The following is an 18,098-nucleotide window of genomic DNA, read 5'->3' on the forward strand; positions in this document are numbered from 1 at the left end:
CTTGTGAAGTTGAAGACATTGATGTTATCATTGCAAAGGGGCTATCCCTGTCAATAATATTAAAAAAAAATCATGAAGCATGACCCCAAACTCCTCACTCCCCTCCTCTTGATGTTGATCAGTCCACAGAAATTGAAAAAAATAGAAGATTGCATTTATTCCCCCAATAATTTAAGATGACAGTTTTCAAAACATCCTACATGAATATGACCTTTTTATTCACTTTGTTCTCGTTTCGTGGACAGGAGCACGACAACACCCACGAGGGGGGCCTCCCAGACGGATGCAGCACGGGCACAGTTCTTGGCCAGACGGGTGATCAGTGTGGAGGACACGATTGAGGGACAAGATGATGAGGACACGGGGGCAGTAAGTTGACTCTCACCAAGTCAAACAGGATTAACAATCATTCTTCTATCTATTTCTTCTGTTTTTTCTTTCCTTGATTATCTTCTTTTTCTTCGTCTTTATTCTTCTTCACCTTCATCTTCGTTATCTTGTTCTTCTTTGGCTCTTTTGCATTCTCGTTCTTTGACTTCTTCATCTTCTGTTCTGTCTTCTCCTTGCTATTCTTCTCTTCCTCTTCTTTTTCTTATTTTCTTCTACTTTTCTCCCTCTTCGTCCTCTTCCTGTTTTCTTCCCCTTCTCTTTGTCTTCTTCCTTAGTTTCTCATTATCATTTGCCTTGAGTCCAGCTAACCAGAATTAATGATGAATGTGTATGAAATCCACCTATGGTAAGCAAATAATCAGGGACTGCAAAGGCGATGGTACAATGTAACATTGCCGAGATGATCCGTGAGGTGTCTGTCAGGCCGAGCTGAAGGCGAGGGCTGATAAACACCTCACGGATCACCGAGGCGATGTTAGTTTGTATCCATTGCCCGAGAAATAGGAGATGGTTATTTGCTTTATATCCCACATCAATTGACAAACTTGAGATTTGATAAAAATGTACTCCATCAACCACACAGAGTTTTATTTTGTAATCATGCTGAATATTACAACACAGGTGGTACAACCGTGGTACGTGGCAGTCAAATGAACGAGAGTAACGTTAGATCTAGGACGATAACAAGCGATACTGGTGTATCAATAATTGTGCAATGTGCATGGATGTGTGCCACTAGAGCTTGCTTGGACTTGGTCGTGGCCGATAGATGCGAGCGATCCCTTATCGATCGCAATCACGAGTATGGTAAATTTCGCTTACGAAAAAATATATTGCATATGTGATAGTACCATGGCATGGATGTTTGGAGAAAAACGGCTCTCGTTAATGTGTTCCAAATTCAAGTAATCCCAGTGGTCAAACATAGTAGGATATACTGCATTTGTTTTTGACTGACTGAGTAGATGAGGAAAGAATTCATTTGTGATACGCATTTGTCCAATTCTAGTCACCTTATGTATTTAAAGATTGACCTACTAGGTGTGTTGAATAAGTTAAGGAGTCTGTTACGTTGTAACTTAAAGCAAAACATGATTTGGAGAAGTGTATGCAAAGCTGATATGATGGTACATAGGTGTCTATAAACATGTTGACAATTTTGTGTCAGTAGAGAACTGAACATCAGAGACAAAAGCCTATACTACTATTAAATGCATTTGTGACATGTACATAGAATCTCATTATCATGTAATGTTAACTTCCTCTTTGCTTCAATCTAATTTCTACAGGCAAATGCACAACAGAGCGCAACGGTAAGCAGAACTCTTTTAGTTTCTAGAATAAACAATGCTTACTTCAGACTGTTACAAATAGCACTTGACTTGATTTCAGGCCACTTGTCTCTGCAGAGAGGCTCTGTAGTTATAAGGACTTATGGAAAAGTGAGCATGATTATTACACGAACACTTCGAGTAAAATTGTCAGAAAGCTTTTGACCTATTTCCTGGTTTCCCAGTTACATCAAACTTTGGTGAAAAAGAGGGATTTATGTGTGGAATGCTAGAATCAGACCCACATGGAAATTCCCAACAGCTCTTAACATGGAGAGAATGAATGTTCCTTTCTGCATTGTTATCTTCATCTGTAAATGAGAAAAGTATGTTGAATTCAAGAAACTTTTCACAAGGTGCATAACAAACTTCAAAATTCAATATATTCCTATATACATGCATACAGGCATTTTTGGTTCTTGTGATCTAAATTATGATTCATATAATGTTCTCACCCAATGATGATTTCCCTTTGTGCTATTTAAATACAGCCCACTGCACCACAAGCCATCATTCCGTCAGCAGACGACCCCCTCGGAGCGTTACCGGCCGGATGGCAGATGCAGAAGGCGCCCAACGGCAAGATATTCTTCATCGATCACAACACGAGGACGACGTCGTGGGTAAGTGGCGATGACTGCGACTTGTTGTAAGGTTTGACCTTTCTTGCAGGGTCAAAGTTCAAACAGGAATCCTCTTGGAAGCCTCTCTGACTCTTGCCATTTATTTCATTTTTTTTTTTGCTTCATGTTTCTCTGTATACGTAAGAGTAATTGTTGTTGAGGTTGCTTATGGATGTGCTGTAAGAACTCAAATAACGTTTGCCTGCTGCACTTCTCTGTTTAAGTAGAAAGAAGACTCTGATAATAACAAATTATCAGCAACACATATTCCTAGTCTCATCCGAAAGATGAAATTATCTATACAGCAGAAATTCTAAGTCAGTGTTGTGTGTGTGCATTTCAGAATGAAGAGAGACAATTTATCCTAAAATGAAATATTATGATATAAATATTTTGATATCATAAGTGAATATTCATCATCGGGAAATTGAGATGATGGTTATGAATATTTGTGTAGTAATTACATCATTTGAAAAATATTCAGAAAAGGAAAAATGCTTCAAAAGTGGAGACAAGATTATAAAATAAATGTCCCCTTTTGTTCTTTTTGTTTCTTGGGTTGTCATAAATGATCTTACTTCATGCAAAGCTGCCAACTAGTGTATCTTTTCCAATATTTAAGTTATTTCTTCATCAAAAAGAAGAAAATATGGGTTTGTTTTACATATTGTTGTTTTTTTTTCTGAAATTTGATTTGACATTGATAGTATGTGCACTTTTCCCATTTTTAGCTCACCTGAGCCAAAGGCCCAAACCCCCCAAAATTAAGGAATCTTTAAAAATCTTCTTCTCTAGAACCAGAAGTGATAGAGCTAAGTGAATACTATGAGTTAGTACATTAATGACTGTAGTTCTAAGTTTGTTCATGGCAGATCCGGGGGTGCCCCCTTTGGGGTGGGGGGAATGGAGAGATCCAAATGTTGGAGACCTAAATTATACATTTTCATCTTCTTCTTGAAAACCTCATGATGGATTTTCACCAAACTTGGCAGGTGGCATCCCTAGGGGGTTAGAATGTTAAAATGGGCATCATGCCCCACCTAGGGGGCCCACCCCCCCCCCCCAAATTAAGGTATCTTTGAAAGTCTTCTTCTCTAGAACCAGAACTGATAGAGATAAATTAATACTATGAGTTAGTACATTGATGACTGTACTTTCAAGTTTGTTCATGGCGGAATCAGGGGTGCCCCCCTTGGGACCCAAGTGAGGGGGATGGGGAGGGGTCCTAATGGGGCCTAAATTATACATTTTCATCTTCTTCTTGAGAATCCCATGACCCATTTTCACCAAACTTGGCAGGTAGCATCCCTAGGGGGATAGGATCTCAATTTGTTCAAATGGGCACCCTGTCCCACCTGGGGATCAAAATTTGGGCCCTAATTGTACATTTCCATCTTTTACTTGAGAATGCCTGGTCAAATTTTGGTAGAGCTGTGTGTAATTTAGATTAGTGACTGCGTGAAAGGTGAACTTGCGATACTCAGGTGAGTGCAAGACCCCCGGGTCTCTTGTTTCACCAAACTATGATTTATGCCTCATGCATGTAAGTTTTAATTCAACTGTACGTTAGGATAAGTGTTTCTAGATCTGCAGAGGTTGACACCCCCTTGCTTACAATATTTTCCAATGCATCCTTTTAAACTTTGCAGGAAGATCCCAGAAAACAGAGACACCAGGATGAGTTAGGACCACTACCGGTAAGTTGGATGGGGTTAGGGCGGGGTTCAAGTCTTCTGACTTGAAAGGAAACCATTGAGTCTGGGTAGAAAATGTGCCAATGTGTAGTCGATTGTTAAAGTTACCCCTTTCCTGCTTAGCAAATTTCTCCCAGGAACTCACACTTATGGCACTGTAGTATGGAAGGCATGACTTGTAAAATTGGGAATGAAAAGCCGGGTGATCTTTCTGAAGTCGTACCCTCAAACTGTCCCTAGTAAACTCCTGAGCGTACACTACATGCGAACTTCCAGGTGATGCTGTAGTATGAAAGGCATCAGGGTTAAACTCCTTGGTGAGGAGTGAAGGTCAGCATATCAACAATGTCTTGTGAGCTGTTTGGCGCATGCACCCTAACGTGTACTTGCATTGGTAAAGAACGGATGGGAGCAATTCATTTGGGAGCTCATTCCTTACTATGAAAGAAATTCTCTGCGAGTATTCCGTGTTTGGTTCCCCATTGAATCTCTCAGATGATCACCCAAGTGACTAGCGTGAAAGGGGTCTGAGCTTGTTGCCAGCTTGGAGATAATAACGCCTTTAATACTGTAGGAATGTGAAGAGAAATGGGTAGCCATGTTCCCCTGTCTCATTTGATTGTTAACAGTATGACAACCCAAACCTCTTGACAGAGTGCAAAATCAATAGGCATGTCATCCTTTCTCTCCTTAACCTGAAACATGTCCTCCAACCATCCACTCTTGATCTCTGAAGTTTTGTGACATTTGTTTCTTGATTCTGCCATGTTGAGAGTCATGCAGAGGTAAATGAAATGTGAAATGCAGAATGGTTCTTTGGTTATGACAGCAAAGACAAATATTGAAGATGAAGGGAAATAGGTAGCATGTTTATAATATGAAATGGGAGACTTCAGTATCAGAACCAGCTTTCCTGTTGGCATGTACATGCATGTAGTGCCAAAAAGCAAAAAGATTTTGTTTTTTTGCATGTGTAGTCTTTCTGTCAAGTGATACTAAAGTTGTCTTACATTGATGAAGTAGCATTGTCATTACAAAATATTCATTTGAATGTTTTACTCTTTTGTCAGTGCAAAAGGGAAAAGAAAGCAAAATAACGATGATGTTTAAAAGGTAAGGAAGAAAGCTCAGTACAAAGGTTGGTGTCTGTGTTTATATGTTTTGTTTTCTTCTAGGTCAGAAATTATGATGTATCATTAGGAATATTTCTCTCTTTTTTATCCCCCTCAAAGACTGGATGGGAGATGAGAGTTTACACAGATGGCAGAGTCTTCTTTGTGGATCACAGTGAGCACTAATAATTATTTACTCTTCATATCACTCCAGTGACAAATCAAACATCTCAGCAGTGTGCTGTTGGCTAGTAATGTGTATTTGAGTATTGGTATTGTATGTGCAAACAAAAATTTCCCTTGATTTAAGTTGAATATGTGTGTATGTTGTGGATGAGGGCTGAATGGGGACAAACCCTGCCAAAATGAACCAACACCTGCCCTTGAGCTCCTAACCAATTTTGGGTTCGAAAACACCACTTCTTGCACACACTGTACCGTAGAATAGCTTCTCATGTGCTGTCTTCTTCTGGTCGCTCCATTTCTGTAGACTTATTCAATACAGCGCAGACTTAGGCATATTTGTTGAATTGATTTAGTACAGACAAGTATCATATCCATACCAGTTGCTGTTTATACAGTGGCAGTGATTATTGGTTACAAGGCAGTATGGGATGGTGCCAGCTCAAAAAATATATAACAATGAATGTGATTGCGATCGTTTTTTTTTTTTTTTATAAGATTCCCTTCCAAATGATACCAAAGTTGGAATAATAAACCTGTGTCCCTTTTTTGTGTGTATGTGTTTGTGTGTTTGTCGTTTTGAATTTCGACATGAAGCAAACAAGATATATGATGTTGTATTTATCATACACTTTGTTCCTTCCACTCAACCCAGCTACCAAATCCACCCAATGGGAAGATCCAAGGTTGCAGAACCCAGCAATAGCAGGACCTGTGAGTCACTCTGTTCTGAAGTATCTTTAACCTTTATGGTTTTGTGTTCTTAAAATCTGTTCAATATTACCTGCAACCAATTGATGTAACGAGAAAGACAGTGAGCTGCTAATTGTTGAAGTGCAGAATCATGATTTTAACGTGATTGATTTACATCGTATGGCTTGAAGAGATGTGAGGAACCGAGTATTTTGACAATATTATTGAACGTTCCGCAGTCGTCATAGCTGTGTTGTTATTTGCAGTCTTTCTACCGTCCGCCACACACTATAAGACTCATGACTATACGACTGACAGACTTTGGATCCAAAATAAATCGCAATAGCCTCAGAATAAACACACATGTTTATTTCAGATCCAAAATCTGTCAGTCGTATAGTCGTGAGTCGTAATGGTGTGCAGCGGGCTTTACAATAGTGAGCCAGGAGCCTTCGGTAAACTATGTTGAGGGACTTGGTGCCAAAGATTAAGATTCATGTCTATTGCTTCCAAGCATTGTGCAGTCAGTGATGTTTCTTTAGTACTAGTATCATTTCATCCCCTGTGTTCCAAAATCACTCTGTTCTCATGTAGGAGGCAGGCAAGAACACTTTTGCAAACCACTGCAATATCAAATCTTTCAGGCTGTCATGCCTAGTCTATTACTATGCATCTCCTGTGATTACTATTGAGGTCTTCTGTTTGTACAAGCTTTGAGTACGTTTCTACAATATTTCAAGTACTAACAGTAGGATTTTTTTTTTTATGCACACATTTGTAGTGGCTCAAGATAATGTTTAGATGTTGTCATCTTCACCATACAGGCGGTACCCTATTCAAGAGACTACAAAGTGAAATACGACCTGTTAAAACAGCAGCTAAGAAAACCAGTGAGTACATTTCAGTGATTTCTTGCCATACGACCCTTGTTTGTAGACCCCACTGTGTGGAGGACTGAATTTTGCAGGGACTTGTGATAGCAATGGTCATAGCAACAGCCAAAAGCAACACGAGAAATAGCTATGCCATTCAGTTGTAATTGCTGTTGTTATTTTTTTTTTTGCCTGTGTGCTACTATAACTCAGAAGACTTATGTGCAGTTATAGAAGTATTTGTGCAGTTTCCATGTCTCTGTATGGACTTAAAGGAATGGTGCAGTATGTGTTGTTATTTCATTCATCATCTTCAAAGAATTGTCTGGCATTCCCCTATCTCCTTGCAAAGTTGCTCTCTGAAATGGCTGGTTTGAAAGTGACGATTCAAAAGTAGTGACTTCAAGCTGTTATATGCATACACGCTCGGATGTTGGATGCTTATTGCTTGGGTGTTTTTCTGGATGTGATGTATGGTCTCACATGCGTTACATCTAGACAGCATGTAACATATTTCCCCGACTTGTCCAAATTGGCATTTAGACAAAGCCTGATACTTTGTACTGGCAAGGCCTTATACTTTGTCTTGGTAAGGCCTTATACTTTTTACTGCCATCTACACATTTACTTTACTTGCCTTCCAGTGAGTTATAGCTGCCTCAGGTATGATGACCAGTGGCAGAGTTATACCCTGGCTTGAGAGTTAAGTAGGTTGACACCTGTATCATTTTTAAATGATTTGGAATCATGTGCTATTTTGAAAAGTGTAAGATTATCCTTTTAAAAAGAAATCCCTTTTAAAAAGAAATGCAGACATTTTCAAAAACAAACAAACAAAGAAACAAATAAAGACAGCCCAGCTTTTGACTGTTCAGTAGACTCGTAGAATTACATGAAAACTTGCTCTCTGTCTGCAGAACAATATTCCCAACCGGTATGAGCTGAAGGTGCATCGGAACAACCTGCTGGAGGACTCATACCGAGGCATCAGCAGCGTCAGGAATGCAGACCTCCTCAAGGCCAGGCTCTGGATTGAATTCACAGGGGAGACGGGTCTAGACTACGGAGGCGTCGCCAGGTAATGAGGTGCCCTGACATAGGGTTCCATGTTTGTGGGAGTAGGACCACCTTCTGACCAGGAAATCAAGTACCATTACAAGAATGGTGATGGGCCATTAGAAACATTACCAAAATAATCTGTGGTTCAATTTCTATGTATGCACTGCCATCTGCACTCACATGAGTTACAATCTTCAAGTTAAGCTCTGAATTCTACTATTGTTTTCTATTCCTTTGTAAGTTTGAATATCTTAGATTTTCAAACCAAGGTGTATTTTTTATGTAGTAAAGATGTAGCACTTTTCAAAATGAATGTACAGGGAAGTAAGATGTTAGTTATGTCATTGCATAGGTGTTTGTATGGTGATGCTTAAAATTCCTCATTACTTTGAATCATTTTATCTCATATTTATGTCAATACAATGGTCTCTTCTCACAGGGAGTGGTTCTTTCTTCTGTCCAAAGAAATGTTCAACCCTTACTATGGACTCTTTGAGTATTCAGCAATGTAAGTGCTGTCAACACCCCCTTTTTTCAACCTGCTGCAGGCAGTGTTGTTTTAATCACATTTTCTGTTAAAACATGAATAACTGAAACAACATCTTAAAAATTTGGCTTCAAGGGTTGTATTGTAAAATGCAGAGATCAAAGAGGTCTCAAATTAGTCTTGAACGGCAAGGATGCACTTTCCCGATGATGTGTTTGCCTTGCAGCTTGAACATTGGTCAAGGATGTTTTTCTTGGCCTCGTCTTGCAGATTGAGAAAGTAGATTATGTTTCTGTGTAATTCCTGACCATTCACTGAAGATGATTGAAAGAAAAAAAGATCTTCTAGTGGCTTTTGTTTTCCATGAATTCAAAAGGTGAAAATATGACGAGGCCCAAGTAATGATATTATCACTAAAGTGCCATGCCAACACAGTTATGTGGTGTGATGTGCATTTGCTTGTCAGAAGTGATGAGGTAACTGTATTTACAACGATAAGTGTTGACTTTTCACTGTTCTAAAAAATGTTGTGTTCACTCATTTTTATTGCTAGATATGTCTTTTGTCACATTTCTTCGTCAGCACTTGTTTTCTCAGATTCTATTGTCTTGAATACAAAATGAAAGACAGATGAATGAATCAACCATCAGTCAATAATACTCTTGACAATGAAACGTTTAATGTAAGTGGGTTGTGTATGTTATTCGTCTGTTCTTTTTTCATAACCTTGAAGGGACAACTACACACTGCAAATCAACCCTGACTCTGGAATATGCAATGAGGATCACATCTCCTACTTCAAGTTCATTGGAAGAGTGGCAGGAATGGCTGTCTTCCATGGCAAACTCCTTGACGGTGAGTTTTGGCAGCCTGGAAGCATTCTTTTTTTTGGGGGGGGGGGGGGGCAGAGGAGAGGGGAGTGGGGGATAAATTATGCTTAGTCCCATGTTAGAAATGTGGTGTTGTCAACTGATGCCTTCCATATTCTCTTGATAAGCATGCTTTATTTGGTTGATTGCAGTAGTTTGTGACCACATGGCTCTAAATTAGTGGAAATATTGTTTGTGACAAATTTCGTGATTTCTCTCAATATTGCAGCATTGCACGGTTAATGAGTATTGACTTACAAAAGGAACAAGAAGAGATTATTTGAAGTTCCTTGTTTGTTTGTTCATTTCCATCTGAGAAGATGGCTGGATAGCCCATATTCAGCTACACTAAGCTGTCCTTCCGTGGGGTCCAGGTTGATGTTAGGCAGGACCACTTCACCGGGTTACACACCCTTGAATGTGATGTTCTCTTATCTTGTATTGTGTTAAGCATTATAAGGTCTATTATTCTGTCAGCATTTCTTCACAGAACCAAAAAAAAAAAAAAAAAAAAAAAAATCACCAACTATAATAGGATAGTCCTTGCAAACATGCACTTAAAAGCAAGGAAAACTACCATTCCGCATTTGAATGTTTGCCCATTTATTAGTTCTATTCAAAACAAAATACAGGACATTTATGCAACTCTCGTATTGATAATTGTCGAACGAACATGATAATGTCTACCTGTGTGTTTTGCTTCTGCTGTGCAATGTAACAACCTCTGACTGTTTAAGGAGTTAAAATGCTTGAAGTCAATCTCATGTTTTGCTTCATTTCTTTCTTGTGGAGATGTTGCCTTCATGTCTTGGCATTTACTGTTGGTTTGTGTAAGTGCTGTGGAACATGTATGCTATGGCTCATTCTTGTAGCATCTCTCTCATGGTCACTATGTTCAAAAGTTGGGTAATGATGATGATAAAGTACACCTCTGTTTTTATGTTTTGTTGCAGCTTTCTTCATCCGACCATTCTACAAGATGATGGCTGGGAAGCCAATCACACTACAAGACATGGAGTCAGTGGTAAGCACTTGTATCCTATTGCTTTTGATCTGGCCAATATGACTTTTAATCGTATTTTGTGTCCTCTAAGCATCATGAGGGTTGGGAGGGGGGATGTCTCAAACTGTAAACTACTAGTAGCCCAGACTGACCCTCTCTTTCTTTCTACCTTTCTTTCTATCTTTTCCTTTCTTTCTTTCTGTCTCTCCCTGATCTCTCCCTGTCAGTGTATATGTGTGTATATATATATATATATATATATATATATATATATATATATATATATATATATATACACTAGCATACATATATTCTTACATACAAGTTGAATACTGTATATGCCACATATCTCACAGGGTTTTTATTTTCATGAATTTCACAAGTCGGGCGATATTTGCAAACTAAACAACACAGAAAAATGTTATCTCTGATCCCAACATAATACGATGTGTATGTGTACATTTTTCCGTTCATCGTAAATTAATCCATTCGTACAATTGTTGGAAAGTCCAAATGCGTGAAAAATTAGACTCTGGTCAGTTTATTCTGTCTTTATTTGTTACAAACTCAAAAAGCTGCATCACTTCGGTGATCCCTCGCATTTATCCCCAAGTTGAATTATCCTTCGGGTTTATGCCAGGTTCAAGTGTGTGCGTGTGTGTCACACACAAACACACTGCTATAGCTTCTGACCACCCGAGCATTGAGAATTAAGGGTTTCTGGGACGAACACTGCACTAGGGCTTTCTATAGCTCAGTCGGTAGAGCACCGGTCTAGCAATCCGGAGGTCTCGGGTTCGAATCCCGATGGAATCCCATTTTCTTTGCTCACTTTTCCACTAATAATTTATATTCTTTCTGGTCAGTTTATTCTGTCTTTATTTGTTACAAACTCAAAAAGCTGCATCACTTCGGTGATCCCTCGCATTTATCCCCAAGTTGAATTATCCTTCGGGTTTATGCCAGGTTCAAGTGTGTGCGTGTGTGTCACACACAAACACACTGCTATAGCTTCTGACCACCCGAGCATTGAGAATTAAGGGTTTCTGGGACGAACACTGCACTAGGGCTTTCTATAGCTCAGTCGGTAGAGCACCGGTCTAGCAATCCGGAGGTCTCGGGTTCGAATCCCGATGGAATCCCATTTTCTTTGCTCACTTTTCCACTAATAATTTATATTCTTTCTGGTCAGTTTATTCTGTCTTTATTTGTTACAAACTCAAAAAGCTGCATCACTTCGGTGATCCCTCGCATTTATCCCCAAGTTGAATTATCCTTCGGGTTTATGCCAGGTTCAAGTGTGTGCGTGTGTGTCACACACAAACACACTGCTATAGCTTCTGACCACCCGAGCATTGAGAATTAAGGGTTTCTGGGACGAACACTGCACTAGGGCTTTCTATAGCTCAGTCGGTAGAGCACCGGTCTAGCAATCCGGAGGTCTCGGGTTCGAATCCCGATGGAATCCCATTTTCTTTGCTCACTTTTCCACTAATAATTTATATTCTTTCTGGTCAGTTTATTCTGTCTTTATTTGTTACAAACTCAAAAAGCTGCATCACTTCGGTGATCCCTCGCATTTATCCCCAAGTTGAATTATCCTTCGGGTTTATGCCAGGTTCAAGTGTGTGCGTGTGTGTCACACACAAACACACTGCTATAGCTTCTGACCACCCGAGCATTGAGAATTAAGGGTTTCTGGGACGAACACTGCACTAGGGCTTTCTATAGCTCAGTCGGTAGAGCACCGGTCTAGCAATCCGGAGGTCTCGGGTTCGAATCCCGATGGAATCCCATTTTCTTTGCTCACTTTTCCACTAATAATTTATATTCTTTCTGGTCAGTTTATTCTGTCTTTATTTGTTACAAACTCAAAAAGCTGCATCACTTCGGTGATCCCTCGCATTTATCCCCAAGTTGAATTATCCTTCGGGTTTATGCCAGGTTCAAGTGTGTGCGTGTGTGTCACACACAAACACACTGCTATAGCTTCTGACCACCCGAGCATTGAGAATTAAGGGTTTCTGGGACGAACACTGCACTAGGGCTTTCTATAGCTCAGTCGGTAGAGCACCGGTCTAGCAATCCGGAGGTCTCGGGTTCGAATCCCGATGGAATCCCATTTTCTTTGCTCACTTTTCCACTAATAATTTATATTCTTTCTGGTCAGTTTATTCTGTCTTTATTTGTTACAAACTCAAAAAGCTGCATCACTTCGGTGATCCCTCGCATTTATCCCCAAGTTGAATTATCCTTCGGGTTTATGCCAGGTTCAAGTGTGTGCGTGTGTGTCACACACAAACACACTGCTATAGCTTCTGACCACCCGAGCATTGAGAATTAAGGGTTTCTGGGACGAACACTGCACTAGGGCTTTCTATAGCTCAGTCGGTAGAGCACCGGTCTAGCAATCCGGAGGTCTCGGGTTCGAATCCCGATGGAATCCCATTTTCTTTGCTCACTTTTCCACTAATAATTTATATTCTTTCTGGTCAGTTTATTCTGTCTTTATTTGTTACAAACTCAAAAAGCTGCATCACTTCGGTGATCCCTCGCATTTATCCCCAAGTTGAATTATCCTTCGGGTTTATGCCAGGTTCAAGTGTGTGCGTGTGTGTCACACACAAACACACTGCTATAGCTTCTGACCACCCGAGCATTGAGAATTAAGGGTTTCTGGGACGAACACTGCACTAGGGCTTTCTATAGCTCAGTCGGTAGAGCACCGGTCTAGCAATCCGGAGGTCTCGGGTTCGAATCCCGATGGAATCCCATTTTCTTTGCTCACTTTTCCACTAATAATTTATATTCTTTCTGGTCAGTTTATTCTGTCTTTATTTGTTACAAACTCAAAAAGCTGCATCACTTCGGTGATCCCTCGCATTTATCCCCAAGTTGAATTATCCTTCGGGTTTATGCCAGGTTCAAGTGTGTGCGTGTGTGTCACACACAAACACACTGCTATAGCTTCTGACCACCCGAGCATTGAGAATTAAGGGTTTCTGGGACGAACACTGCACTAGGGCTTTCTATAGCTCAGTCGGTAGAGCACCGGTCTAGCAATCCGGAGGTCTCGGGTTCGAATCCCGATGGAATCCCATTTTCTTTGCTCACTTTTCCACTAAAAATTAGACTCGTTAATTGTATGGCGTAGACAGTTATCTGACAGACAGACGTGCATACATACATACATACAGATGTAAATATAATGACATCTTTTATCCTTAACAACAGCAGTTATCTTTAGTATTGCTTGTGCAATGTGTCCTGTAATTTTTATAGAGACTGATGATGAAGATGATTTGAAAGTGCTGTCACTTTTTGCTCCTTATCTGTTTCAGGACTCTGAGTACCACAGCTCACTACAGTGGATCAGAGACAATGACCCTGTGGATCTGGACTTGACCTTTGCAGTGGACGAAGAGAGCTTTGGTCAGGTACGGCGAGAGCTGCTTCTTTTCCCTTTGACTCTGACAGTGTCTAATCCAAGGATACATATAATTTACTGTCATGTACTCTCCAAATTGATTCATTAATTATGTTGGCTTAATATAAAGAAACTAAAAAAAAAAATCTATTGGTTTGCTTCGATGTCTTAAAGTAGGATGCCATTTTAAGTAACATGTATATCTCTTCATACTCAGATTGTGTCATGTGAATTTTGTAAATGTGTGTCACAAAGGGTATTAAGTTATAAAAATACTTCAGTCTGTTGATTTTTCCCGTGAGATCATGTTTGTTTATTTGTGTACATACTTTTCTTTTTCTTGCCTGAAACACAAACAGACAAAAACCACAGAACTAAAGCCTGGTGGCAAGAATATTCCCTTGACAAATGACAACAAGAAAGAGTACATCCAGTAAGTATATCTCTCTTCAGTTCCCAGTTTGGGAAAGAATTTATGAACGTTTTTTCATGTGAACCGGGAACACTGCATTATTGCACATAATCATTGCAGCCTGAAGAAAAAAGACAAAAAGACAAAAAAGAAAAAAGAAAAAAGATACTGTGTAAGTACTTAAAATTTATTCATTCATTATACAGTCCAAAAATTTGCATATTTATGCTTGAATGTTAGTACAGTCAGATCTCAGCTGTCCAGCAATCACTTTTCAGGATCTCTATGTTTTCCAGACACGGGCTAACTCACAACATTCTTTACATTTTGATGCTTTTTCAATGCAAAATCTTAGTAATAGCCAAAAACAAAACAGCAATAATTATCTTGCAAAAAAAGAAGAAGAGTTGCAATAGAATGGTTAGTACACAAACACTGTCACTATGATACCTGATGCCGATGACATTAAAAAAAAAAATGCCGCCCGCACTGCTGTTGCCAGAAGCAAAAGTATATCACTCATCTGACTGTCAGATCAGGGAGATAGGAGAGAAAGAGATCTCCTATATTTGACTATCTTGGCTTGTCATCAAACTCAAAGAAACAAAGACATATGCAAGAAGCGATAACTTTATTCCTATTTGATTTGATTTCTACATCATGTGAATTAACAAAATGCAATTATCTCACATGTAAGTAATTGTAGTTAATAGTAAATTCATAAAAGCTCTTTTTTACTACCCTTCAACTTCACAGACTGTATCGAGCTTGAACATAATTCTTTTATCTGTCCATATCACGTATCTGGATGACTCCCAGTCCCATCGAGGCCTGGATAACTAGAACGTATCAAGCTTGAACATAATTCTCTTATCCGACCATTTTAATTGTCCAGACGACTGCTGGTTCCAAGATAGCCGGATAACTGAGGTTGGACTGTAATATTGTGTGACATTTTTGCAGGGGAGCAAATAAGAATGGGCAAACAGTCAAACACAATGGTCACCAAGGGACCTATAAATCAATGGCTGTTCTGTCCACTCTCTTACCGAAAGTTACCCTGTCTTGACGACAACACAAGATCGTTTTGATTGGAATGATAAAATCTTTGAACCAAGTGGTCCTGTATGTTTCTCTTTCAATATGAATCCAAATTTTATATTACACAGTTTGATGTGGTATGAGGTTACATAGGTGGGTTAATTTCTGTGTCACTAATGTGTATTTGCGTGAGCAGCAGATAATGACTTTGAACATGGATTTGTTATCTCATATTGGAGGTTTTTTATCATATGTTTTTTAAACTTCGTGATGTTTAACGTTCATTTTTCCAACATTGCTATTCACTTAGGCTGGTCATAGAATGGCGTTTTGTCAACAGAGTCCGGCTACAGATGGACTCATTCATGGAAGTAAGTTCCTGTTATTTTCTCTGTGTTTTCAGTTATAGGTATGGTCAGTGCATTCAAGATCAGCCATTACAGTATTGATGAGTGAAGTGTGGCCTCTTATGCCTCGAACATTAGAATCGTACACTTTGTCTATAGTGTTTGCTACTTTTATTTCTCTTTGGAGTATGGCACAAGCTGAAATTTTGGTGTATAGATGTTTTTGCGAATTGCTGCTCATCTGACATTTTTACGTGTTGTTATCATAAATTTTGCAGTAGGGAGGCTCGGTGATTTCTTCACCTTTATCAAAATAGATATGAATGAGTAACAAGCTACAGTACTTTGACTGAATAGTTTTACTCAGTGATTTCCTGCACATAAACATATAGTGTGTTCTGCATTTGAAGTACAATACTAGCGTGTTGTTATGCCCCAGATATCGCCATGTCATGGCCCAGGCAGCATGCTAGACCTACTGTAGTTACTAGTTTCTGCACTTAGCGCTGGCATGGCTTGATATTTTATTTGGAAATGAGAGTTTTGCGTGTTCATAATTATTTGTGCGTTGAAATTTTCATGACAATCATGGAATTCCCTGAAATCAAACCACTGCAAAAATGTCAGCTCATACAGCATTAAAAGTGGGACATTGTCATCCAACCACTGAACAAATTGCTATCCAGTTTATATCTTGTATGGGTTGAAGAACCAGATGGGGCTAGGCTCCCTGTTAGCCCCCTCCCCGTTATGTTTCCCTGCTCCTGTCTGTGATAGGACACTGGCATTTATAGGAACAAGGTTTCCTCAGCCGTAATACAACAGTAGGCAGTCGGGTTCAGACAAGCTGACATTACACTATAAAACGATCTGTGGAATGTAGGATGTGTATCATGCAGATTGTATACATGAAAATATCCAGGTTCAATTAAAGTGTTTTCTTGATTATATTTATATTTCCTGTGCAGCTTTGATCTGTCATTTAAGATAATGCTTCTCAGATCCATTCAGGCAATTCCAGGTACTTGAATGCAAACCAATGTTTGTTAAAGTTTGCTGAGTCAGGTTGTCGAGGTGGATATCTCTCCTTTTGGTCATATTATTCCCCAATCTACAGTGATTCCCTTCAAACATTTTAACCACATACATGTATAATTACAATTACATGCAATCATAACAACTTTGCTACTGTCTAAAAGAGTTGTCAGTATTTCGAGACAAACTTCAAAAAAAGTTAGTCTGGAAAATCATGCATTGCCAATTTTGTTACGAGGATATTGAGAACCCTTACCATAGGGTAATATCTGTAATGTGTTTTAACACTGTCCAGGTTCAGTTATATGAACAAAACAGCAGCAAAACAAAACAACAAAAGAAGAAGCAGCTGCTCGAGGAAACATTCATTTAAACTTTTTATTTTCTATAATGTGATATACTAGTGGTGGCTGACTGATTAGTGACTGACATGTTTAGTTTGTGAAGCTGTGAATGACAGCTGCTCAGTGTGCCCATAAAAATCTTCAATTCAATGTTCAACCGTAATTTCATGTTTTGTTCTGTGTGTTGTTCTCTTTGACAGGGTTTCTCAAGTCTAGTGCCAAGAGAGCTGCTGAAGATGTTTGATGAGAATGAGATTGAGGTGAGATCATCTGGAAAGGTCAACATAGCCCCAACCCCCCCTTGGTGTAACCCACCTGACCCAAAAAATATCCAAGACCCTAGGTTGTTTTTATTTTGGTGCTATTGATATCACATATGATCATGCTGACTTCACCATCAAATTTGTTTTGTTGTGCAGACAACTCGGAATTGTTGCAGACAGAATAGCTATTTTCCTGTCTTAAAATACATGCTTTGAACAGTTTCGCTGTTTGTTTGATTCCTTTTTAATTTCATGATCATGCCCAATGCCACATGCTTTTGCAATATCCCCACCCATATTGCTGCATATCTTGCTTGGTCAATGAGAGTCATGCATAGCATATGCATGCTCCATAAAAAGAAAAAAGACTCTACCTATTTCTCCAATACAATATTTTTGTTCTACCTTGTACCGATGATACATATGTTTGATTAGAGTGTAGTATTTTCCCCAAGTGTGCAATTTCCGATACTATTTCTAGTTTTCACCTTAATATAATGCACTTTTTTTATATCGAAGTTATTCAATGAGAACATAGAGTTTGTGTTTACACATTGCCACCATTGTAGCCTTCTTGTAAAATGCCATTCCAGCAGCCATACAAAAACTTTCATGGCCTGTGAATAATTGTTTTTGCAGAAAATGCATCGTGAGAAATAATCTGCAAATTGTTTGCTGGTAGTATCTGTTATCAGAAGTTTACAGAGACAGAGAGAGTGTTTATAAAAATCTTACCTTGAACTTTGCTGACATGTCTTTTTACATCACAACACTAAAGTGCTGCAAACATTGTCAAGGTTGAATGAGTGAGGCTACAAAATGTTACACTCATGGATGGATGAAGTGAAAATCTTGCTTTTGTTTTTAAAAACGTTTTATTACCCTGTAAATGGTCTACGTAAATACTGGTCGC

The 18,098-nt window shown here is 39.1% G+C and overlaps 1 protein-coding gene across 1 annotated transcript in view; it reads left to right on the top strand.

The window, feature by feature from the left end:
• The window catches only part of LOC139710194 (E3 ubiquitin-protein ligase NEDD4-like), a 68,931-nt gene that overhangs the window by 46,232 nt on the left and 4,601 nt on the right, over positions 1–18,098 (top strand). The window contains exons 10-24 of the mRNA XM_071622126.1: positions 246–369; positions 1,680–1,703; positions 2,213–2,344; positions 3,994–4,041; positions 5,271–5,325; positions 5,989–6,047; positions 6,851–6,916; positions 7,816–7,976; positions 8,397–8,465; positions 9,178–9,299; positions 10,267–10,337; positions 13,658–13,753; positions 14,103–14,176; positions 15,507–15,567; positions 17,123–17,182. Coding sequence (XP_071478227.1) covers positions 246–369; positions 1,680–1,703; positions 2,213–2,344; positions 3,994–4,041; positions 5,271–5,325; positions 5,989–6,047; positions 6,851–6,916; positions 7,816–7,976; positions 8,397–8,465; positions 9,178–9,299; positions 10,267–10,337; positions 13,658–13,753; positions 14,103–14,176; positions 15,507–15,567; positions 17,123–17,182 — 1,222 coding nt within the window. The remainder of the gene's footprint in view (positions 1–245; positions 370–1,679; positions 1,704–2,212; positions 2,345–3,993; positions 4,042–5,270; positions 5,326–5,988; positions 6,048–6,850; positions 6,917–7,815; positions 7,977–8,396; positions 8,466–9,177; positions 9,300–10,266; positions 10,338–13,657; positions 13,754–14,102; positions 14,177–15,506; positions 15,568–17,122; positions 17,183–18,098) is intronic.

Source organism: Diadema antillarum, unplaced genomic scaffold (assembly GCF_040938485.1).
Source record: "Diadema antillarum isolate AM-2024a unplaced genomic scaffold, OU_Dant_1.0 seq00001508_RagTag, whole genome shotgun sequence".
In the NCBI taxonomy this organism is placed as follows: domain Eukaryota; kingdom Metazoa; phylum Echinodermata; class Echinoidea; order Diadematoida; family Diadematidae; genus Diadema; species Diadema antillarum.